The sequence below is a fragment of the Camarhynchus parvulus genome, chromosome 1 (genome assembly GCF_901933205.1).
Source record: "Camarhynchus parvulus chromosome 1, STF_HiC, whole genome shotgun sequence".
In the NCBI taxonomy this organism is placed as follows: domain Eukaryota; kingdom Metazoa; phylum Chordata; class Aves; order Passeriformes; family Thraupidae; genus Camarhynchus; species Camarhynchus parvulus.
The window spans coordinates 49,855,799-49,878,523 of NC_044571.1; the positions used below are offsets into that span (position 1 = coordinate 49,855,799).

At 40.0% G+C, this 22,725-nt stretch overlaps 1 protein-coding gene across 1 annotated transcript in view; it reads left to right on the forward strand.

The window, feature by feature from the left end:
• The window catches only part of TBC1D4 (TBC1 domain family member 4), a 99,665-nt gene that overhangs the window by 69,432 nt on the left and 7,508 nt on the right, over positions 1–22,725 (forward strand). Inside the window, 8 exon segments of the mRNA XM_030961891.1 lie at positions 2,622–2,696; positions 3,660–3,886; positions 12,010–12,170; positions 13,086–13,295; positions 16,867–17,025; positions 18,348–18,506; positions 18,955–19,199; positions 21,931–22,090. Coding sequence (XP_030817751.1) covers positions 2,622–2,696; positions 3,660–3,886; positions 12,010–12,170; positions 13,086–13,295; positions 16,867–17,025; positions 18,348–18,506; positions 18,955–19,199; positions 21,931–22,090 — 1,396 coding nt within the window.

Consider the following 22,725-nt stretch of genomic DNA (forward strand, 5'->3'; position numbering starts at 1 on the left):
TCCCTGTAAAGGAAACAGAATACTCTTAGCTAGAGTGTATCCTTAGAACTTACAGGTAGGTGTCAATTTGATCTAGGACTAAAACCAGCATTACACTCCCCTGGTCAAATTTGACCTCTCTTCTGTAGCAGATTTTACAAACTAGAAACTTGGTCTGAATATGGAGAGAGAGAAAGGTAACTGTATGTGAAAGAGAGCAAAAGAGTGATGGCAGTCAGAAAATTCGGGTAATTTCAGCAGTTTGGAATATCATCAAATGGTGGCAGCTACAGTTGTGCCTTTGATGTGTCTGGTTTCTTTTCCACATCTAAGGGACATGTGACTGGCAAGTGATCTAACTCTAGCGGTGGGTCACTAACCCTGTGGTGACTGTGAAAGAAGTCATCACTGAAATAAAACTTTTACAGCCATGCTGGCACTCCAGTCATGTCAAGGAAAAGTCATTTGGATGAAATACACTGCTTAAATTGAAAAATCTCTGAAGGGAAATTTCATATAAATAGGTGTTAGGGGGTGTTTGGTACGGTATGTTTCTCCTCACCAGGGCCACTGAGACATGCTGCATATTATAGTATAAGGCTCTACCACAGTCCATGATTGAATTCAAGAGAATCTGAACTAGGGCCATTTCAAGTTTGCTGTTTATGAAGTGGATTTGTGATTGTGAGAAAGGTCCTCTCATCTTTACCTTGAGAGTACAATAGGTCAGGAACAGCAGTATGTTGTAGTGAGTCATGATACACATAGGTGTTCATCCTTGCAGATCCACCTAAAGGTTACACAATACAAGACCAAGAAAAATTACTTGGATTGCAGCTCAACCACTAATTATTTGTTTAAAGCAGGTACATACAAGTGTCTGTGTGCAGGTGTGCTGTGTGTTATGTGCATACATGTGATACACAATGACTGTTTCAGTAGTTCTTATTCTTCATCAGGCTATTACAGCAAGCCTCACAGATCATGGTTAATTCTTAAAGATATTAAAGCACTAAATACCTATTGGTGTAGTGGGTTTTCCCCTCCTTAAGCCAGGTGCAGATGGTGTTGATTCAATATACCTAATTATACATAAGTTGCCATCTTTATTTAAAAGTAGATTTAGTAACAGAGAGACCAAGAAAGAATTTAAATTAATTTTTTTAAAGTGGCATTCAGCATCTTTTTATAGATAAAATTTTTAAATAAAAGTTAGAAATCAGTATAAGTTGGGGAGAGTCTTAGCCTCAGTCTTATAAAAATTAGAAAGAAAGAGGTATGTAGTAACCAGTAACTACAAACAATTTAAGTGGATGGCTTCTTAGCTAGGTAAATAGCATCAAGTGATATTTTAAGCCACTCACTACTTTCCTTAGGAAACTTGCTGGTTTCTGTGCCCTGGTTTCACCTAGTCCCAGAGGAATGTCACTTCTTCACTTGTTTGTTTTGCTGGACTGATCTTGTTTTTGTGAGGTTTGAACCAAAAACAGGCTTCTTAATGAGGTACCTCAGAGAAACAAATATAACCTTTCTTTGACCTCTTGAACAGATTTCATCCACTCCATGCTGCACTAACCTCATCTGTTGTTGTTCTTTCTTAACCAAAAAGTCCTCCTTAAAGTGCCAAAAGTGTGCATTTTCAAAGGTAGTGAGAAACTTCCAACTTACACTTTGCTCTTGTTTTTTTGGGAGATTCAGTGAAGAGATGCTTCAGGCAGAGTATTTATTGGTAATGCACCTAAGCGGGATAATGTACTTAAAGGGCACTCTAAGTCTTGAAAATAACTCTTACTTAGGAAAAAGTAGGCTAAATAAATTCTGGTGATGTTGACAAAACTTCCCCTGGAGCTGCAAGCATACCAAGAGGAGCTCTGTCTATAATTTTCCTAAAACCTAGGCTATTTTTCTCCTGATTAAGTACTGAAAGCAGCTTGCTTCAGCAGTCAGAAGTGTCCTACAGTAAACATAACCAGGGAGTTAACATTAGGAGTGAAAGCTAGTCAAAAGTGTTGTGGATCTATTGCCTTTTCTTGTGAAACTAAAGGACTGTTCAGCAAAGATCCTTGAGCATAAATTTCTAGCAAATTTGCATCAAGTTTATCTGCATTATAAATGAAAAGTCTTGTCATGTCTGGTGCTATTTGGCTAGATTTTCTGCCAAGAGAGCATTTCTAGCATTTCTCCCTAGTTTTAGTACTTTTACTCCTTTTGCCTGGGTGGGCTTAATTTGTCTGAAATGTTTAGATATTGATAAACTGTATCTCATGGGACTGTAGTGTGTCAGAGGCATCCATCAGGAGCAGTGCTTCACAGTACTGAAATCTGGAGGTTTTTGAACTTAGCTGTTTAAGCCAACTTAGCTTTTTTGCCTCAGAAGTCTCAGGAAATACTCATTTGCCTCAAACAATGGAGTGCAAGGTTAAAACTCCTGGGAGCAATGTGGGAGAAGATGCAGTTTGGCCAGCTAAAGATGTCACTTCCTTGTCAAGTCCAGTGCTTGACCCATGATCTTTGGTCTTATGTCAGACATGTCACATGCCTGAGCTGTCCTGTATTCACCTGTTCAGGTGTTGCCACCTTTGCCTAGCCTTCAGAAAAAGAGGAAGAAGACCAGATTAACTTTCTTGCCTTTTTTCTTGCAGGGAGCCAACAGGATGCGAGGCCGCCTGGGAAGCGTGGACAGCTTTGAGCGCTGCAGCAGCCTGGCCCCTGACAGAGTACGTAAGGAGCTGAGCTCAGACTCGTACCCAGCTCTCAGTGCAGCGTAAATACAGCACTCTGCTTTCATTTGAAGGAAGTAGAACAAAGCACATCAACTTACTCAAAGATGTTTCCACTGGGAGGCAGAGGGTGTAAGAAAGCTGGGGTTTATGTTGACTCGGAGCTTCAGCTTTAATCTGATTGCCAGTCCTTTTTTCCTACACTTCCCTTGCTTTTACAAAAAGCAAGGAATTTCTGGTTTCTGCCTTGTTTTAGTGAAGTAATTAAGTAAGGTCATGTCTCAGCAAAAGGAAGTGCTCTGAAGGTGAAGAATCCTTTCTGTAAGTAATATTTGCTTTAGGGAAGTAAGAATTTTTGACCTAAGCCCAGCTGTTGGGGATGCTGTATGGTAGCAAGAGGGCGGAACACTGTTCACTTTCTTTTTATTTCCTGTTTTTAAAGTTTTACCTCACATGAGGGTTGGTTGCTGGTGTTCCCAGGAGGTGAAGATTCTGTTTTGGTTTTCCTGCTACAGTTACTCATACTGGCTGTGTAATAACAGTCTCTCTTCCAGGATGTCGCTGTGACGGTACAGGAAGTATGCTCGCGATATGTCGAGGAAACTAGCTAAAAGCCGTTTCCCTAGCCTTTTCCATTCCTGTGTTTTCCTGAAAGAGACAGAAGTCTGGTAGCTGGAATGCCTGTGCCTGTGAGAGGATGCCTGGAGTAGTTAGTATGTTGTTTGTGCTGCATATACGGTTGTACTCCTCTCTCCGCTTTCACTTTTTGGAAGAAAGACGCTGCTGGTTTGGAGTGAACTCTCAGAGGATGTCTGCTTTGGGTGATAATTAGCATACACTAGGCCATGACCCAGAAGGGGGAGAGGCTTTGGTGCCCTGCTGTTGGCTGCCTGTGGGTTAAGTGAGAGCTCTCACAGGGCACAGAACCTCAGGCCTTACTCCGCCAGCACTTCCTTTCAGGACACTTCTCCGGGCGATTCCCCGCCAGCGACTCCTCCAGCGTCCCCCGTGTCCTCAGCCTGGCAGACGTTTCCGGAGGAAGGCTCGGACTTGCCCCAGTTCAGGAGACGCGCGCACACCTTCAGCCACCCGCCCAGCAGCGCCCGACGCAGGATCACCTTCCAGAACGGCAGGTCCCAGAGCGCCCGCTCCCCGCTGCTGCGCCAGAACGGCCTGGAGGCGGCCAGGTGAGTGAGCCAGTGAGCCAGGGCACGCCAGGTGAGTGAGCCAGTGAGCCAGGGCACACCAGGTGAGTGAGTGAGCCAGGGCACACTGTGCCACCCGCCCGTGGCCCCCTGCCCGCCCTGGGCAGGCTGCAGCAGCCCTGCTTTTGGCAAAGTACAAGAGGAGCTTAGTTCAGGTGGGTTTCTGCACTTCTCCAGGGTTGGTTTGTTCATTTATTTATTTATTTTCAGCCTGTCTTCTCTGCCTCTGAGTAGTTTGGTACTTTGCTGTAACTTCATAGTCCCTGAATTAGTGGTTCGGGGGAGGCATCAATCCATCAAATTGATTATTCGGCCAGATGCCCGCACCAATCTGTTTATTTATTTATTTGAGCCTTTTTGGCAGTCTTGTTAGTCAGACCTTTTGGAAAACAGGCTCTCAATGCTTTAAGTGGCAGAGATGGCAGCCTGAAACTTTGATGCCAGGATGAAAAAGGCACTAACAGCTTCAAATGTCTGTAGCTGTGTTAGTCAAGTCTCACAGAGAGTATGTCCAGCATTAAAACTGGTGAGGAGTCTTGCAAAAGGACACAAGGATTAAGCACATCCACTGAGCTCTCAGGCATGTGATTTCCCTATTTGCCTTTCTCCAGAGCTTCCCTCTGTAGCTTCCCTCTGTAGCTTCTTTCTGCTTCCTTTTTTGGAGACTCTCCAGCTATTAATATATGGAACACTGTTCCTTCAGGAGTTCCTTCATTCAGCAGAAGGTGTCCCCACAGTTCATTGTGGGCCTCTTTGGTTGTCCCTTCTTTTTCTCCTCCAGGCTGGCTGCCTGCAGTAAGTGACTATACAAACTCCAACCCCTTTACAAAACTCAGGTCCAGATGAGCTGAACTTTTTGCTGTTGGAGGATCACATTCTCTAGCCTGTTTTCTGTTTCAGTGCTTGGCTGTAATTCTGTTGTTTGTGGGCTCTTTCTAAAAATGGCTTTAAATAGTAATTTGTCACCTATTTGATGTCTACATTAAAATATCAGTGTGAGTGCTGCACCAGCTAGTAGAGAAGGGCAACAAATTTTATTCTGTTTTAAGAGAATGGAAGGGAGTGAAGGGTAAGAAAGTAGCCTTTGTTACACTGTGTTTCTAGAGAGGTAAATAATGTGTTTTTTACTGAGATAAACTTTTTTTCCCACTGACCGTGTCGTATGCAAACAGGAAACCCTGACAGTTCAAAGTGAAGGACTTGCTGACTGTGTTACTTTGTAATAACTTGTAAGGAGTCTCTGATTAAGTGGCATCAGCAGATTTTTAGTCAAAACAGTTTGTAGCAGTGTGGTTCTAGGCTGGGATTTTTCATTCTTTCCTTTTGTGGATTAGTCATAAATGTTCAGCAAAAGAAACTGAATTAATTTTTATGTCCCCTCCAATACTTGTCACTGCTACTAAGTAATGTTTAACTGTGTAGCAGGACTACCTTTCTTAATTTAATTACTTTACAAAAATTTATCCAGAAGGACTACATTTACATAATCTCTACTTCCTAATGTGTTGTTTACAAAAGTAAAAGAAAACTGAAGGGGACGAAACTATGCGATTTATATTATTGGAAGAAGGTTTCTAAGGATATTTTTCTGAATGTTTAAGATTTTTTTTTAATATGCTTTGGGAATACATAAAGCTAAAGAAATAAGGTGGTCTCCCTGTTCTGCAATGTCACCGAAAAGTTTTTTAATAGAAATCAGTTCTATCAGCAAAATCAATATCCCCAGGGAGCCTGCCCAGGAATGCACATGGTGGTACATTTTATCTTCTGGGAAACCAAGTTAATGTAAGCCCAGATGAGGTATTTGGCCAGTGTCTCTAATCTGGTGGTTTTGTTGCTGTATCTGAATCCATGCTGACCCATTTGCTGTGTTCTCTTGTTGCCTGCACAGTCCTGTGGTCGGGCTTCGGCGCGCTCTCAGTGAGAGTGAATCTGCGTCACCTGGTCTCCCCTCCTCTCTCTCTGCCCCTTCTTTCCTGAAAACCTTTTACCAGGGCTCAGGAAGGTTGCTCCAGCACTCAGAAAGTGACCTCTCCAAGAGGTGAGAGCGTTGTCTCCTGCCTAGTTCTCCAGTGCCACTAGCTTAACAGTTGGATTCCCAGTGGAATGCAGCACATGGCATCTCTCCCACTCTGCCTTGTGCTCCTGCATTTCTAACAGACTCCCTTGATGCAAATGGGCAAACAGGCTTTTGGATCAAAAAGCCTATTAAAACTTGAGGCTTCTGTGCTGACATCAAGTAGCTGTCACCTGTTTCAGTTGCAGTGTTGCAAATCTGCTGCATTGGTTTGTCACATGAAATGCAATGGATTTTAGGAGTGTTATGCCAATTTAATGCTTTCTCTGCTGAATGCAAACCAGCATGTGTTGCCATGATCACTGGCATGTGAAAATAAGAAAAGAGCAGTGTGAAGAGTGTACAGTACTAATGTGGGATGCCTGTGCATGAGGAAGGGGAAACACCAAGTTATCTGGGTGATACTAACTGTGAGATGTTTAGAGAGAATTAACAAATAACTTCCAGCTGAAGAGGATTTGGGAAGAAGCAAAGGTATGAAAAGAGACAAAAAACTCCTCAAACCCATCTCTTACAGACTACCTCTAATTTGGGTAGTTCCGGTCCAGCTTTGTTTCTGTGTTCCCTTTAGATATTAGAGTTGGTCCAAGCTGATCCAATGCCCAACTCAGTTTGTGGAGGCAATGGACAACATTAAACCCAGCCTTCTGGGTTTGGGGAATGAAGGATTGAGTATTGTATGAAAACTATATTTTAATGCCAAACTGAAATTTCCGAGATACTGCTTTTGGCATTGGTTATGCAGGCAGTTCAATGTGCTGTGTTTCATTATAGTGGAGTTTTGAACTCTTGGGGTGGGGAGATCTTCAAGGGGTAATTCCCAGAAGACCACTGTGTTTCTACTAAGGTTTTAAAGTATACACATTTCTGATACCATTTGATCTTTAATTTGTATGGGGACTCTTGTGAAAGTGGGATCTCAGTAGCTACAGGTCTTTCTGGGAGCAAGTGGGCCTGAGCTGTCATGGTGAGGAAATGGCAATAGCAAGAGTACACTGGTAGCATCTAGTTGGGTTTGTGAAAGGAATGCAGCAGATAAAGTCAGAAAGAAGTGCTGAGTGAATAATACTGATGTGATAAGGGTCACTGAGGTAATCCATCACTTCAGCTGGCTAACAGAGAATGAAAAATAATGTCCAACTGACAGTGGCCAAAACTTGCAAATGTATGTTATGCCATCAGGTTTAGGAATGAGAGGAAGTTCTTATTTTTTACAGTGTGTCTTTTTTTGTGGATTTCTTCTTTGATTCGTTGGGGATTTTTTCTTTGGCTCTTCTTCTCAGAGAGGACCACCATCTATCCCAATAAGATCAGTGTGAGGTGTTTTTGGCATTCTCATGTGAGTGAGTCTATGATGGGTTGGAATTTAGCACAGTGTGTCAGTGCTTTGCAATCTGCAGACTATAAGCTGTTTGACTGTTAGGAACCTTAATTAAAACTTCAGTGCATTTTCCAGAATAATCCTGGTCACTGTGCATTCATGATGTGTGGAATTCCTATTGCACAGGACAAAAATTCTGTAGAGTCTCTCTTCTTTATCATATAGCTTTGAGATTACACATGATGCAGCAGGCAGCATTTCTTGGTGTTCTGGCAAACTTCAATGTGCAAGAGCAGAGACAGTTTCAGTTGGAATTCATTTTAGAAAGATTTTTGAACTGTAGCAGTCAGATGGGCTTATGCAAAGAGTATGTTATAGAATGGCTTGGGATTTTTTTCTTTGTTTGTTTTAATTTTTTTAGGGTTTTTTTATTCAATCACAGAATGATTTGGGTTAGAAGGGACCATAGGGATCATTTAGTTACAGTCGCCCCATACAGTTCCTTTCTTTAAGAAATGAACAGTATAGTGAATTTTAGCATCAATATAATATTTATGTTGATGCCAAAATGAATATTTTCAGAATGTTTCAGCCTTCAGAATGTTTTTATAGCATTGTCAATATATTTCTCTGGAGGGAGGGCTGGGATGGAAATGGTCTCCACATAATCTTGACTTTTGACAAGTGTGTTGTGCAGCATTGAACAGAATTGCAGATAAGGATTAAAAAAATATCTGGTCAACATAAAGGTAAACAAGACTTTATTATGTAAACACAAAAGCAGCATTTTAAAAAATGGAACAATCTTCAGTGTAGGTTTGACTAGCCCACAATTTCTCTGTTCATTGTGTTGCTGTGCAAGAATAAGCTGAATTTGAACAAATTCCTTTTTTTAAAACAGCTTTGTGTCTCGTGAAAGAAGTAAAATACTTGAGAAAATTCTTTAAATAAAATAGCAGAAAGTAATTATTCAGAATAAAAATATATGACAGGACTGAGAACCAATAGAGGGGTGTAAACTGATAGAAACTGGTTTTTCTTCTTCCCAGATGGGAGGAATGCTTCATGTAGTAGTCTTACGTATAGGTTTCTGCCAGCTTAGGTGCTGGGAAGTTGAATTCTGTACTTGATCTGGGGGATTTTGTACCATCTCAGCCTCCAAATTGTAAAGTAGGTTGCATTTATTCAGTTGCTACTTAGAGCAATCAATAAGAGACATTGAAATGAAAGCAAAAATGGGAAAAATACAAGTCTTGGCATGAGCAACAACAGTATTTATTCACAAGTCATTTGGCTTTCACGGACTCAAGTGCAAAATAATTCAGGTAAGTATTATGTAAAGAATTCACAAGAAATTGGGGGGGTAACATTGTGGTTTTTTAAATATCAGTCTTAGGGAGCATTTTAAAGAACAGTTCTGGGAAGAGATTTAGATAATTAAAACCAAGCAATGACAATATTTGTAATCTGACCAATTTTTTGAGATTTCTTTTTTCTTTCTTTCCTTTTCATTTTCTTCTCCTGAAGTAGCTGTCTCATCTTCATGCTATGCATTACCTGATGGAATAGTGAATGGGTGAAACTGTGTTGCAGTTACCTGAGATAGAACCTTACAAGATCAGTACTCTGTACTCTTGAGTATTTGTTTCAGAGAGCTTCAGGGTGAAAATAAAGACTGAAATATTTGAGGCATTATATTGCATTTACAGCTGCTCACTTTTTATTGTATACAAGCTGATAAATGTGTTTTGGTTTCTGTATTGGGTCAGAAATGTAGGGTAAGTAACCCTGCAGAGAACCATCATTCTCCAAACTGACTTGTAATGCATATGTCTTAAATACAGAATATTACATTGTTATCTTTTTTCAGTGATTCTTCCATTAGGTGACCTTGCATCATGTTTCCCTTGTAGATGGGCAGATGTCCACCTAAGATGTCTGTGTAGGTGGTAGTGAAAACTCTGCTCTGCTTTTCCGTGGCAATGACTGAGCTCTATTTAAGAAGTTGTTTTTCTTGTTTTGGAGATTCATTGGCTTAGTCTCTCCACTCACATTAATAAACCTCTTTATTGTGTGGCAGCTGGTAGCTAATTTTTTTTCCCTTTACCCCCACCCTGTTTAGAGAAACTGCGTTTTTGCACCAACCTCCTGAATCCTTTCATTAGAGTAGGAGACACTACCATTTTACTCTGACTTCTTCCTGCTTTTGCTCTGTAGGGTATTTTTTCACACCTTCAGATCTGATACTAAGCTAGGAGTTGTCTGTCTTGAAATGAGGAAACTCTCTTTGCTCCATTTCTAAATCTTGGTGTTTTCCTGGGTTAATATGACAAGGTGTTTCTGAGCATTGCAAAAGTTTTCCTCTAATCGCTTACTGGACAGCTCTTTCAAAGAGAAGGTGATTAGTATTAGTTGTTTAAAGTGACAGGGGATTTTTGTGAAGGGAGGATTTAACAAGAGAAATACAGGTCTTCAGAGCAGTATGATTTGCATGCTTCATGAGGTAGCAAATGTGATTAGTTCATCTCAATGTAAACTCCATGACTCAAATGTTGTAAACAGGTTAGTTTCATACCCTAAAATAGCCACCTTCTTATTCTGACTTTTCTGTGAATTTTGCTACTGTAAATTGAACACTATTCCTAGGACTGTCAGAAGCACAGTAGCTGAACATAGATTTTTGTACACAGCAATAAAAAAGAACTTTTCATTCCCTTGTTACACAGTGTCTGTTTAGTAAGCCCTGGAATGACTCAGTTTTTGTGTTATAACGTGTGGTGATATGTAGGACTTGAAATAGTAGGAAGTAGCTCTGTTACAGTTATTTATAGAAACATAAGTTAGAATTATATAGATCCAAACTCAGTACCCCATTTCCAAGAGCTGGACTGAAATACCTTCGCAAAACAGCACCTACAGGTTCAGAATGAGTGTTACAGTCTAATAGTCTGTGTTTGGCTACAGTTTGGCTACAGCAGTGGTAACCCATTATCAGAGACACGGTGTGAGACAAAGAAGATTGTCACAGTTGCCGTTTAGGTTAGTGCACCATGGGGATCTACTGAAACCACCCACCAATAGTGTGATGCTATAGGGAGCTGGGGCACTATGGAAGCTGAATCAGGAGTGGAGGAGAGTTCAGACTATGTGTTATTCAGGGCTCCCAGCTGGCAGAGCTGTTCTTAGAGGAGAGCAGGGGTCGGTGCCTTTTGCTGGTAGCTGAGTTTGAAGTCATGGCTATTTCTCTGCCAGGATACAGAAGGAAGGTCTGATACTTTGGTATGATAGTGAGTCTGGTTGGTCACTCAGGTTCACAAATATCAGGGAGCTGTTGTAGGTCATTAGCATAGTGACAGCTTTGGTAACAAAAAGGCCAGTCCTAGCTTGGTGAATTCAGCACATTCATTGAGCACAGAGTTTTAGTTAGGAAGTGCTGATTAAGATAGTGTAGCTGGTAGATTGGTGTAGCTGAAACTTCATAGTCCTCCCTTGCAGATCTCTCCCGTGCAAGCCAGATGTGGGGGGGTGGACTCCAGTTGCAAACTGCCATCACCTGCAACTGCCTTCCCACTAAAAACATAGTGAACATGCTGAGCTTTCCTTTCATCTAGCTTTTTAGGATCCTTGCACTATAGCATTGACATTTGTTACAGGATGAAGGTTTAAATTAAGGTTTAGCTACTGTTTTGATATAGCAGTTTTCCCTGTGATGAAGGTGAAGCTGTAGAAACAACTCCCTCTGCTCTCTTCCTAAAAGCTTGTAATTGTGCCTTGTGCTCTTGACTTTACATGGAAGGATTAGTGGTAGATAATCATTGTGCCCATTGCTATACAATATTTGTGCACCTAATTTGCTACCACAAATGCAAAATTCTGAAATATTTCTGAAATTGGATGAAGTACTTATAAAAACTAAATGTCTTTTCTTCTGGCAATAGTCAGTAGAAAGGTGTATTTGGTGTGTCCTCCCTGTAAAGCTTTCCTGTATCCTCTCTTTGTTTCTTCCAGCAGCATAAGATTAAATTCTTAATTATTAAAATTAATGTGCAATTATATTTCTACACAGCATCTGGGGAGAAGATCTGCCCTCTGTTTGCAGGGTCTCTGTTCCTACAGCTGATAAAACATGAGCACAGGACATGTGTCCCCATTTATCCAAGTGAAGCATCCACTTCTTGAAGCTTAGGAAAGAGACTATATGGGAAGGCAGAACATTGTCTCCAATGAAATATTCACCTGTGAGCTCAGCATGACATTTAAAATGGCACTAAATGGAGTGTTGTGCTCCACTGGAGCACCATCTCTGCTTTTAGGGGTGTTACATCAGATCTCTCCCAGAAGACTGATGTGTAGCAAAACAAAATCCATTGCTGTCAAAGTTAGAGGCAAAGTATTACCATGTTTCTCTCTTAGCTTCTCAAAAAGTTAAGCTTTTATTCTGAACTTCCGGCTGAGCCCTGTATGAATGCTGTGAATGCTTCCTGGTGGTATATAGTGCAAACTTCATGGCACTGTGCACAAGAAAAACAATTGGGCACTTCAGCATTCAAGGTGAAGCTCACACACAGCACGCTTTGCCGTCTTAAGCTTCCCCACAAATACTCCTGCAGGTTTGGTTATACATTAGACAGAGTTAATAAAGGGGTTTTTTTTCTCCTACAAGGAATACTGACTTTAAATACCCCATCTGCTTTTTCTTTCCTTCAGTGATGGGGAGGGAAAGAAAAGAACATCAACCTTCTGCAGCAGTGAATCTCTAAATGCTGCGGGGGCCACGCTCACACCTCGCCGCATCTCCTGGCGGCGGAGAATATTCCTGCAGGTAGCTTCACCTATGAATAAATCTCCTTCCAAGATGCAGCATCCAGGTCTGTGTGTGCTTTTAAAGAAAATAAACAAGCAGTTGTTACTTAATACTGTAGTGAACTGCAGCATGTGATAATAAGAAAGGGAGAAGGGAGTCAGTGTGGTACAATATTCATGCTAGAACATCGCTAGAGATCAGTTGTGCTCATTTGGCTTTAGACTATTTAGGTTTTTGTTGCTTTGAAGAGAGGATTTTGGCATCAAAATCAAATTAATTGCAATCTGCTATGGCTGCTGTAGCAAAGGAAATTAAGACAGGTCTCACTGACAATAATATTTTTAACAGTTAGGAAATTTTACCCTGACCTGTGTGTACATAATAGGAGTGTTTGTTAAGTTTTGTATCTTGTCCTTGTAGTGCATATAGCACCTGTTGATTGTGTTAATAATTCTTACAGCTTTAAGCCATTTAAGGTAGAAACTCCTGAAACAGCTGAAATCATGCTATTCATAAATTCCCATTTGGCAGAAATCAAAACCATAGGCAAATGGTAAGCTCTATATTTAGTGACCACGAAGTGCTCCAGCACTCTCTGTAGTGCAGTTAGCAGGTGGAAAAAGTAGCTTTAATATAGAACCTGTGGTAAATCATAGCAGTAAACAAGCTCAACTGTAAAGGAGGCTCTATGGATAAATGTCTTGTGGTAACTGGAAGGAGCTGGCAGGGGAAAGGTTTGAAATACTGGGTGACCCTTTATCTAACTCTACTTAATTTAAATATAACTATTAATGCAAAAAAACCACTTAAAAATAATTCTCTACTGTTTTTTATAATAATTACTGCATTTTCTCTCATTTTGGAATCAGCAAGTCATGCTGAATGTGAAAGACAGCTCTTATTGTTCTGTTATGACATAGATTTTCATGATATGTCAAACAATCTGAGTTTGCTGTAATAGCTTTCTGATTCTTTGCAGATGGTCATGATGGAAGTGAATTGTTACCCTTATCTCCTCTTGCTCCACCCCTGGAGGAAGACCCTCTTGTTCTAGTATTGCAAAATGAGGATGGTCCAGATAAAACTGGAGAGAGGAAAAACTCAGAAGAACTACAAAGTCTGTGGAGAAAAGCCATCCATCAACAAATTCTGTTACTTCGAATGGAAAAAGAAAACCAGAAGCTGGAAGGTTAGCTATTTAGAAAATACCCCTAAAAGCTATTGCAGATTCTGCTGCGTGAAGATGAAAATTGTTCTGGTGTTGGGCACCTCAAACAGAGATGTGATTCTGTAACTTTTTAGTTAACAGTACTAGAAAAACCCGTGTTTTCCTAGTCCTGTCTCACGGTCTACCAGGTTCTCTGTCTGCCTGACTTTAAATGAGTGATCTTAGTGAGAGAACAAAGTGATACATTTTCCTTTTTGGATGCATGTTAGACAAAGGATACTACAGTCTGTGTTGTGTCTGTCTGAGTCTAGGAGTTCTGATGTGAAGTGAGGAGAACAGGTGCTGTGTGAACACTTAGGTATGGTAAACCTTACCCTTTCTATCTCGTTTCAGTCCTTTGCAGCTCATGGCCTTTCTCTCCAGGCTTTTTGCTCTTCATTAACCACATCACTGTGGTAATTTATTAATGCTTGAATCCAAATATGATTTTTGAGCAACTTTCTCTTGAGGTATGTCTGGTTTTTTGGAACATGAGCACTGTACACTGAAAATTGAGTGCTGTTAGTGAGGGATATAAAGTTGACCACTCTGATTGTCAACTGCCTCAGCTTCTGGCTAGGACATTTTATTAAGGCTGGTCAAGACTCACACAACTAAAAGATGGGATGCAATGTCTATCCTAGCATACATAAGTCTTCAGTATAATAGACTAACAAGCTCTTGGTGCAAGTTGAAAATTCCAAGTGTCCTCTCTACAACTGCTGCCTTCATCTTCTCCTTTATGCTGTATAACCTATCTGGTAGTCTGATTGTTCACACTACCATACTACTTCAAACATAATGATCTTGTTAAGATCAGTTAACTCTTTTTCCTTCTTTAGGCTAGCTTATTGGGAAGGCAGGGAGAGAAAATAAAACCATCAGGACAGAAGTCTTTCCATGTCCCTACAAGCGTACATCCTTGAATGTACTTCTTACACATGTAGTGTATTTCTTGGTGCTATTTCTCTCTGCAGTTTGTCTCCCTGTTGACACACAGTTCTGTGGAAACTCCTAGATTCATAGAGAACATCTAGAGAGAACTTCAGCCAAAATCTTCATTTCATAAACCATTTTAGCAAATAGTCTATTTTTGGTGGGTGAGGAAGCTGGAGATCTGCTGTGGTGACTAATTTAATGTTATTCCCTCTGATACTTCAAACTGCTGAGGGATAAACTCTTTGCTGTATTTACCTGTGGCTGAGGGTACTGAAAACTGTTAAATCACTCCAGTTCCTTAAGACTCAATTACAAGTTGCTTCCTTTCTGTAACATGTAGAAATCAAGTTCTTCCTGCCTGATCATTCATGGTGAAAACAGGAGTGTTGGCAGTGGAGATGCCGAACTGGCACACACTTGCCAGCCCACATTCTTCATTCGTGCTCTGAGGAGCATGTCTCCATTCTTGTATTCAGGTTCATGAGTACTCCTGCTTAAACTGCTGCTCTTGCTAGCTAGAATTCATAATCTTATTTTCAAAGGGTGAAAAATAAACTGCTCTAACACCTATCTCTAGGTTTCCTTCCTGTGGGCTGTTATAACATGGGCCATTTTATGGACAGGACGTGGGCAGAGCTGATACATTCCAAACAAGCATAGGTTCAGCTAGTTCTTTGCATCCTAGCCTACAATTAAATGTACATCTCAGGAAAGGGAAATGCAGTAACAGAAATGCAGAAATTTCTTTGCTTGAAGTCAGGTTCCTAGCTGGGAATTTATTAGCTGTATATATTAGACTGGTTCATGACTGGAATTGCTGTGTTTCTAGTGGATTTCTGTTAATCATTTGTTGACTTTTATGTACCAAATATTAATAGAACCTCTTTTCCCATTCCTTTTGCTGTCGAGGAGACTTGAATGCTATTAGTTCTTTATTTTACAGAAGGTAAGTTCTGTCAATAGCACAAACTTGCTTTCTTTTTCTTTCTTTTTTTCTGAGAAGCTAGAAGCTCCTTTTTCCAGTAGGTCACCTAGAAATACAAGAGCTGCAAAAAGTTGCAGGCCGCCTAGCAATGATTAGGGAAAATGTTAACAAGGATGGTTGAAAACAATGAAGGATGGGGTCATAGGGAGGGCACGTATGATTGACAGGCAAACTTGCTGGCTTTCACTAGGGCTAACTGCACAGTTAATGTGAGAGTTTGTTGTCACACTGAGATATCTTACTGCTGGCTTGGATCTGTTGCATGCTGCTTAAAAGAGTGAGAATTCTTGGGTGAAATCATACAGCAGTAGGGCAGCATTTGGAATCGCCCCAGATGAACTGCAAATTCCTGTGCTAAGATCACACTCCCATTTTCATGGCAGTGCACTGCACCCTGCATAATACTTGCTTCTGAAGGGACCCTTGTAGTCTTGAGTGGGTAAGATCTCAGAGGTGTAACACTGGGCTTTTGGAAATAATTTGTCATTTTTGGAGTGGACTAGGCAATGATCCTGTGGATTGATCCAACATTGACTCTAGCTGAAGTGAGATGAGTAGGCGAAGGAACAGATGGTTGTGTTTTGCAGGATGTATAAAATGTGAGCGAGAGTTTGCTCTCACCTAGAGGTGATGGTGGGAAAGGGGATACATTTGTAAGAGAAAGGGGGCTTCTGCAAGAAGTAGTGTGCACAGATCAAGGCAAATTTGAGATAAACTCAACTGCATCTCAGAGATGATGTTGTAAAATGTACAGTTCACTCCAGTGACAGTTAAACAAATCTCTCTGTATTAAGACATATTCAAGTCTTGGTTTCAGTTTTTTGTACCAGTAGTTAGAGGAACTGGAGTGTTTTTCTGCATGTGCATCATAAATAATAAAATACCCAGAGTTAATTTCTTAGTAATGGAAATGAAAACTGCTTCTCCATGAAATGCCAGGGTGACAATGCAGCTTTATTTCAGAAGTAGTGTAATAAATACTTTGTAACAGGTTGTTCTATGCAGCAAAGCTTGTAAGTTAATAACAGCAAGAGTTCTGTGCTTCAGCACAAATGTGTCTTTCTGGATATCGTTCATGCTAGTTCATTCTGTTTGCACTAGTCTACCTGATGATGCCAGTGCCAAGAGCTCTTTTTGCTCTCTTAAGGGCCATGTAAGAACTGGAATCAGTCAGTTCTGACTGACTTCAGTTTAGAAGACTTGCCTAGCTTGCTTGCCTAAGTCTCTAATACAAACATTCACATGTTTGGGACTTTCCATACTCAAAACAGTTGTAATGTTCAATAAAAACAAGAATAAAATGATCAAAGGTGTTTTTGCAGAGTAGGTGCTGTGGGGTTTTGTTTAGTGGATTTTTTCCTCCCCCAAGCTTTAAAAAATATTTTTATGTGTTTCATGAATTGCTAATATTCATGACCCAGTAAGAGAAGTTAAATTGTTATGTGCAACATCTTATGACAACTGGCCCCAACTAAGCTATAAACTAAAGAATTCTAGATGTATTTATCACCAGTCAGATTGTTGGATAGATATATCTAACTTGAATGGGGTGTGTGTGTTTGTTGTTATCTTGTAATTTTCTGATATTCTGGTTTTCTATGCGCTTTTCCTTCTTGTTCTGTGTTCTAGCAAGCAGAGATGAGCTCCAATCAAGAAAAGTAAAACTGGACTATGATGAAGTTGGCACATGTCAAAAAGATGCCATAAATATTTGGGATAAGAAGTTACTAAACTGCAGAGCCAAAATCCGATGTGACATGGAAGATATTCATTCCACTTTAAAAGAAGGTATTTATGTATGAGGGCTTTTAGCTCTGAAGTCTCAAGATCGTGTTTTTTGTTCCCTTCTGATACCAACAGAAATCAGCAATACACTTTTGCCAGTAGCAAAAAATTGCCTTCTTTTCATAAAGGTGCTGCCTTCTCCTGCAGAACAGAAAATAGGTTCTGCTGTGTCTGCAGGTTGCAATGTCAGCAATGCAGAAACTTGTGTACTCATACTCCTGAAAGCAGCATCTTGTTTCCATGTGTAATTACATTCAAGATTGAACTTGGAGCCTCTGCAGCCAATGCTGTGACCTTTTGGTTTCTGCTCAGTGGATCCAATTCTGAGTTTCAGATGTTCTGATTTTACTTGCTTACTGAGACAGCAAGACCATAATGTCTACTGTGGACTGTGCCCAAAACCTAGAGGAATCAGAGCCAAATTTTGGAGAGTCTGGAATATGGTCACTTTGCATTTCATTTCCTGGAGTTGAAAGGCTGGGAATTTTGTCTTGAAGTAGATATTCCTGTGGACTAGCCATAGGCTAAGAGGATATTCAAAGGGCCTTGTTAGTATAATGCAGCTGTAGGGCCTGATTGCACTGCTCTGCTCTCTTCCATAGAATCTCATGTCTGTGTTACAGATGCTGAAAAATAATTCAGTGTAATCTGGCTGTGGTACAGAAGGGAAGTTTAAATTGCTACCGAAGTAAATTATTGTAGATATAAAGCAGAAGTCTGCCAACAAATTATTTACCTTGATACCCTGTTTTCTGCTGTTGGATTGCAGTTCAGAGATGGGAACAAGGATATGGTTATTAACTTGTCTTCTTGTTAAATAATTGTTTACCTGGAAGGTATTAGCAGAGTTGACATTTTGACTTTCAAAGGTTGGTTTACAAAGTCAGATACTGAAGGGCAATGTATCTCCCCACATCTATGGACTGACATGGGCAATCCTTTGCAAAGGGAAAGAGGAGTTGGACTTCCCCGAATTTTACACTTCTGAATTTAGTTCAACTTTTCTAAACAGGTCATTCTACATTCTGAGTGTAGTTGTGCATCTTTTCCTTCTGGAGACTAGCAGCTCAGAAGTGGCAAAGCAAGGGATGTCTGTACCTCAGTTTCCCAGGATACTGCTCAGTGTAATTGCCCTTAAGTTTGTAGTTCATGTTTAGTTTGTGGGACTAAGCAGTGGCTCCTGAGTGAACACACTGAGAGTGGAGTTCATTTTGTAAGGGATCCTCCAGAGTGGTTCAGCCAAAATTATAACAAAGCAAATTCTTTTGTTGTAGCACTAAAAGCATCCCCCTGCTTAGGCCTCTTGTTTTTTGGCTGACCTGCAGGTGTACCAAAAAGTCGTCGGGGAGAAATTTGGCAATTTTTGGCCGTGCAACACCGAGTCAGGCACAGGCTGCCAAACAAGCAGCAGCCTCCTGACATCTCTTACAAAGAACTTCTGAAACAGCTGACTGCTCAACAACATGCCATCCTTGTAGATCTAGGTAAGTCTGTCTGTTCTTTCCCACTGGTTTGTGGGTCTTTGAGTGAAAAACACACCAGTCATAATAGAAGCTGCTGCTGGAGATAGATGCTGCTCTATGAGCTCCATTTTCTATGCCATCAGGATACATTCTGTGTATGCCACTTAGAGTCCTGTAAGCAGATGATGTCTGCTATGGCTATGCCATTCATATTTATGCCCTTCTCCATCTGTCTGAAAAGAGAAATCAGGCAGCTGCTTCTGCAAGTTCTGTGCAGATGAGAATGTTAAGTGGGTTCAAAAGGTCAGTCCAAAATCAGTGCTAAGATACAGATTGATGTGATTAAAGGCAAACTGCATATGAAAGCAAAGAGAAGCTGTCTGAGGGAGGAGAAATGCTGTTTGTCAGATGGATTGGGGCTTTTCTTCAGCAGAATTGAGTATCAACTACTCCTCTCTTTTTACATCAGGACGGACATTCCCTACGCATCCTTACTTTTCCACACACCTGGGAGCAGGACAGCTATCACTGTTTAACCTCTTGAAAGCCTATTCTTTGCTGGACAAAGAAGTTGGTTATTGTCAAGGTATAAGTTTTGTAGCTGGAGTGCTGCTTCTGCATATGAGTGAAGAGCAGGCCTTTGAAATGCTGAAATTCCTCATGTATGACCTTGGCTTCCGTAAACAGTACAGACCAGACATGATGTCCCTACAGGTAAGTCAGCCCGTCTGGAGCAAACCAGAGTTTTAAATTACTTTTGAGCCATTATAGGGGTTGCTTAAGTTCTCCAGGGCCTTATGAAGCTTCTTATACTGTTTTGGAGGTTTTGAGGTACATGTATATTTTACTGTCTCTAAATTTGCAAACAGAAGTTTAAAACTTTCAGAGTTTTCCTGTCACACAGCCCTGTCATCTCTTCAGAAATTCTTTCTGCTATTTTGCCTTTCTTTTTCTCTTCCTCACTGCTCTCTCTTCCTTATGCCAGAAAAAAAACTGATATGCTTTGTCACATATGGATGGAGTTTAAAAATTAATTAGATTTTGTTTTTCTTCAGTCCGTGGGCACTTGCATGTAAATTTCTCTCTTGTAAGGCCAAGTCAAGTCAATAGTGACACACAGTGGCCAGTCAATGCATTCTGCAGGCATTTGTGTTTCAGGCTGCTCTGCCTTGACTCCTCATTTCAGCTTTCTCTCGTTGTCTTCTACTCCCTCACCCTCATCAGAGAGAGAAAACAGATGAATTTTTAATCGTTTAATTATCTTATGCAATGATGCATGCTCTGCAATATTATTTAACAGTTAGCTATAGATACTCAAGACTGTTTAGGAGGGAGACAAAAAATTTTTCAGATCTGTATAAATTTTAGGGTTTAAAGTTTGAGAAATCTTTCAGCTTGACATGCAACTGTCCCCTGATTTGAATAATTATAATATGCTATCAACCCTTTATATTATAAAGGAATATACCATTGACTGAGTTAAACCTTCTATAATCCACAGTGGAGGAAGAGAAAACAAAGCAGCAGATAGAAAAGCCTCATTTTTTTCCGTGTTCCCTGTATAGGAAACACTTAAGTAAAACTAAAGGGAGAGTTTCATCTCACTTTTCATGACCAGTCACTTTAGGTGCTTATTTGGCAAATGTCCAGAGCAATGGACTAGATTGTAGTTAAAGAAACTGTATGTGCTTATTCTAAAAACCCTAGAGGGCTGTGGATGTAAGTATGCTATAACAAGTTTGTTTTTGATGAAATAAGAGTGAACAGCCATAAAAAGCATTGTTTTGCCTCCTCTTGTTCCATTTCCCCACAAAAATATGTTTTAAACCACTGAGGGTCAAAGTGTGATAAATGCATGTTTGTGGGCTTTTCCCTCCCCGGTAGATGCTCTCTAAGTTAGTGTGTGTTATACTGCAGTTGTAGGCTTCCAACAGCTGATGATTTGAGAGCTTTCACATGCCCGGGATTTGGCATTTTAGTTCAAATGAGTGTGACTCTTTCATTGGCAGAACCTCTTAGTAAGAACACTCTTAAATTTGAGAAAGTTTACCACTTGTAGCACTGTTTGCCTTTTAAATTAAATGACCTGTCTTTCCCCACAGTTTGCTTCTAGGCAGTTCTTCTGTTAAAGGAAAGTTTTGTCTGCTCAGGACAAATTTACTATATTTTACTATATTACTATATTTGGGTTGTTTTTTAATAGGAGTAGAGTACTGAAAATTCTTTTGGACTTACAGTACTGAAACACAAGCAAGCTTATAGGCAGAACTGGCTTCAGTTGTGTAGAAGAAAAATGTTGGATGATTCTTCAGGATAATGAAAACTTATTAAACTTAGATTTTTTAGTTGCTGTTTGGAAAAAGTAGTAATCTAAATCCTTGGTCCATAATGAACTATCCCAATTGTTTCACTGCTCTGTGATGCAATTCTGACTTCATACATGTGTTTTGTATTGACACTGTCCAAACTGGGCTTAATTGGTATCTTACACAATTAAAGCAAGACCTCAAATGCATGCACAAATTTAGCTGATTTGCCTAAATGAAAGTGATCCCTCTGCTTGTGTGCAGTGCTGATGAACAGGTAGCTTCAAGTGCACTCAACTTTGGTAGGGAACAAGCATGAATTCTAAAATAGGAAAATAGCTGAATCTAAAGTCATTTTCTCATTGAGGAACAGATTCACCTTAAGCATAAAGCACTATTGACAATAAAATTGGACCTGACAATTAATCAATATATGTCTGCTTCTCATCTGCTTTCTGAGAGAAGCATTCCAAGGAAATAACTTACCACAGAGTGATATTTTTAGCCATGAAGAGTACCTTTTAACCACTTTCCCTTGCAACCTTTTATAGGTTGTACGTCAACACTTTTTTGCATCAGTATCTTAAATTCCACAGGACCCCTGAGAGATGTGCTTGGAAATCTCTGTGTAAAATGTATTCTGTGGGTACAGAAACTGTCTAAAGTTGTGATGACTGTAGCATTGGAGTTTTAAATGCAGTAAAAATAAGGCCAAAATTCAAAGAATGAAAGCTGAAATGGGTGAGTTTAGTCACAACTCATGGTTTTGACATTTTGGAAGAGGTACAACTACTTTCATTGCTTCAAGACTGAAAGTTCTGGTTTGTTGACAAAGTTGGAGCAATATATTCCCTTCTTACCTTAAGCCTGTGAATCTGAAATAGACTTCATTAGTAATCAGGTTCAAATTGTTCTTTGTTATTGACTGCCCTGTTGGTTTTAATTCATTAGTGGCAGGTTGTTTATACATGAGTAAATACCACTTGAGGCCCTGGGAGGCAATTAAGCTTCATTTTACTGTGCCATCTGTACTGCAGTTAATTTCCCTTGAATGAAATAAGAATAATTTGGAAAACTGAGTAAAGCTGAACTTTTGTTTCTTTACTTTCTCCCCCCTCCAATCCCCTCATGCACTGTAGATTCAGATGTATCAGCTCTCAAGGCTTCTGCATGATTATCACAGAGACCTGTATAATCATCTTGAAGAGAATGAAATCAGTCCCAGTCTTTATGCTGCACCGTGGTTTCTTACGCTGTTCGCATCTCAATTTTCATTAGGATTTGTAGCCAGAGTGTTTGGTAAGAAAGTTTATTCTATTGAAATAATAAACAGAACAACATCCATTGTGTTTTGAAGCACTGCAGGGGTAGTTTTCTACATGCTGGGGACATTTGGGGTGACTGTTGTGGGTGGCAAGTAGCAACACTTTTCACAGTGGGATGTCAGCTCCTTTGTAAGAGGAAAATCCAAAAGGTATTTATTGAAACATCAGACTTGAGCAAATAATTATATCTTCTCTTACTACCTAAGAGAATTCTGAAATGTAAATAGCAGAAAGTTTATTGTTGCAAGTGTATTTTATGCAAATGTATTCAGTTTATATCAATAGAAAAGTTCATCTTGCCGAACTCGCGAACTGAAAAAAGAAAATGTATTTCTGAATTGTGATTCTAAAGTGCTTTCTAAAAAAATTCAAGCAAATCTGAACTTAAAGGCTGGTTTCGGTATTCACGTATATATTGAACAATTTCTGATTCATAATATGCCTCTGATTACCTTTAGATAGTTTTTTCATTAAAAACTCCTCTTGAGGTAACATCTAGTACAGAAGCCTAAATATTGATTATTCCTAGTACTGTTTACAGTGTCAGGATGTCAAGTAATTATTTTTGTGTTCTTTTCTTATCCACAAGAACTTCCAGCTTAGTCAAAT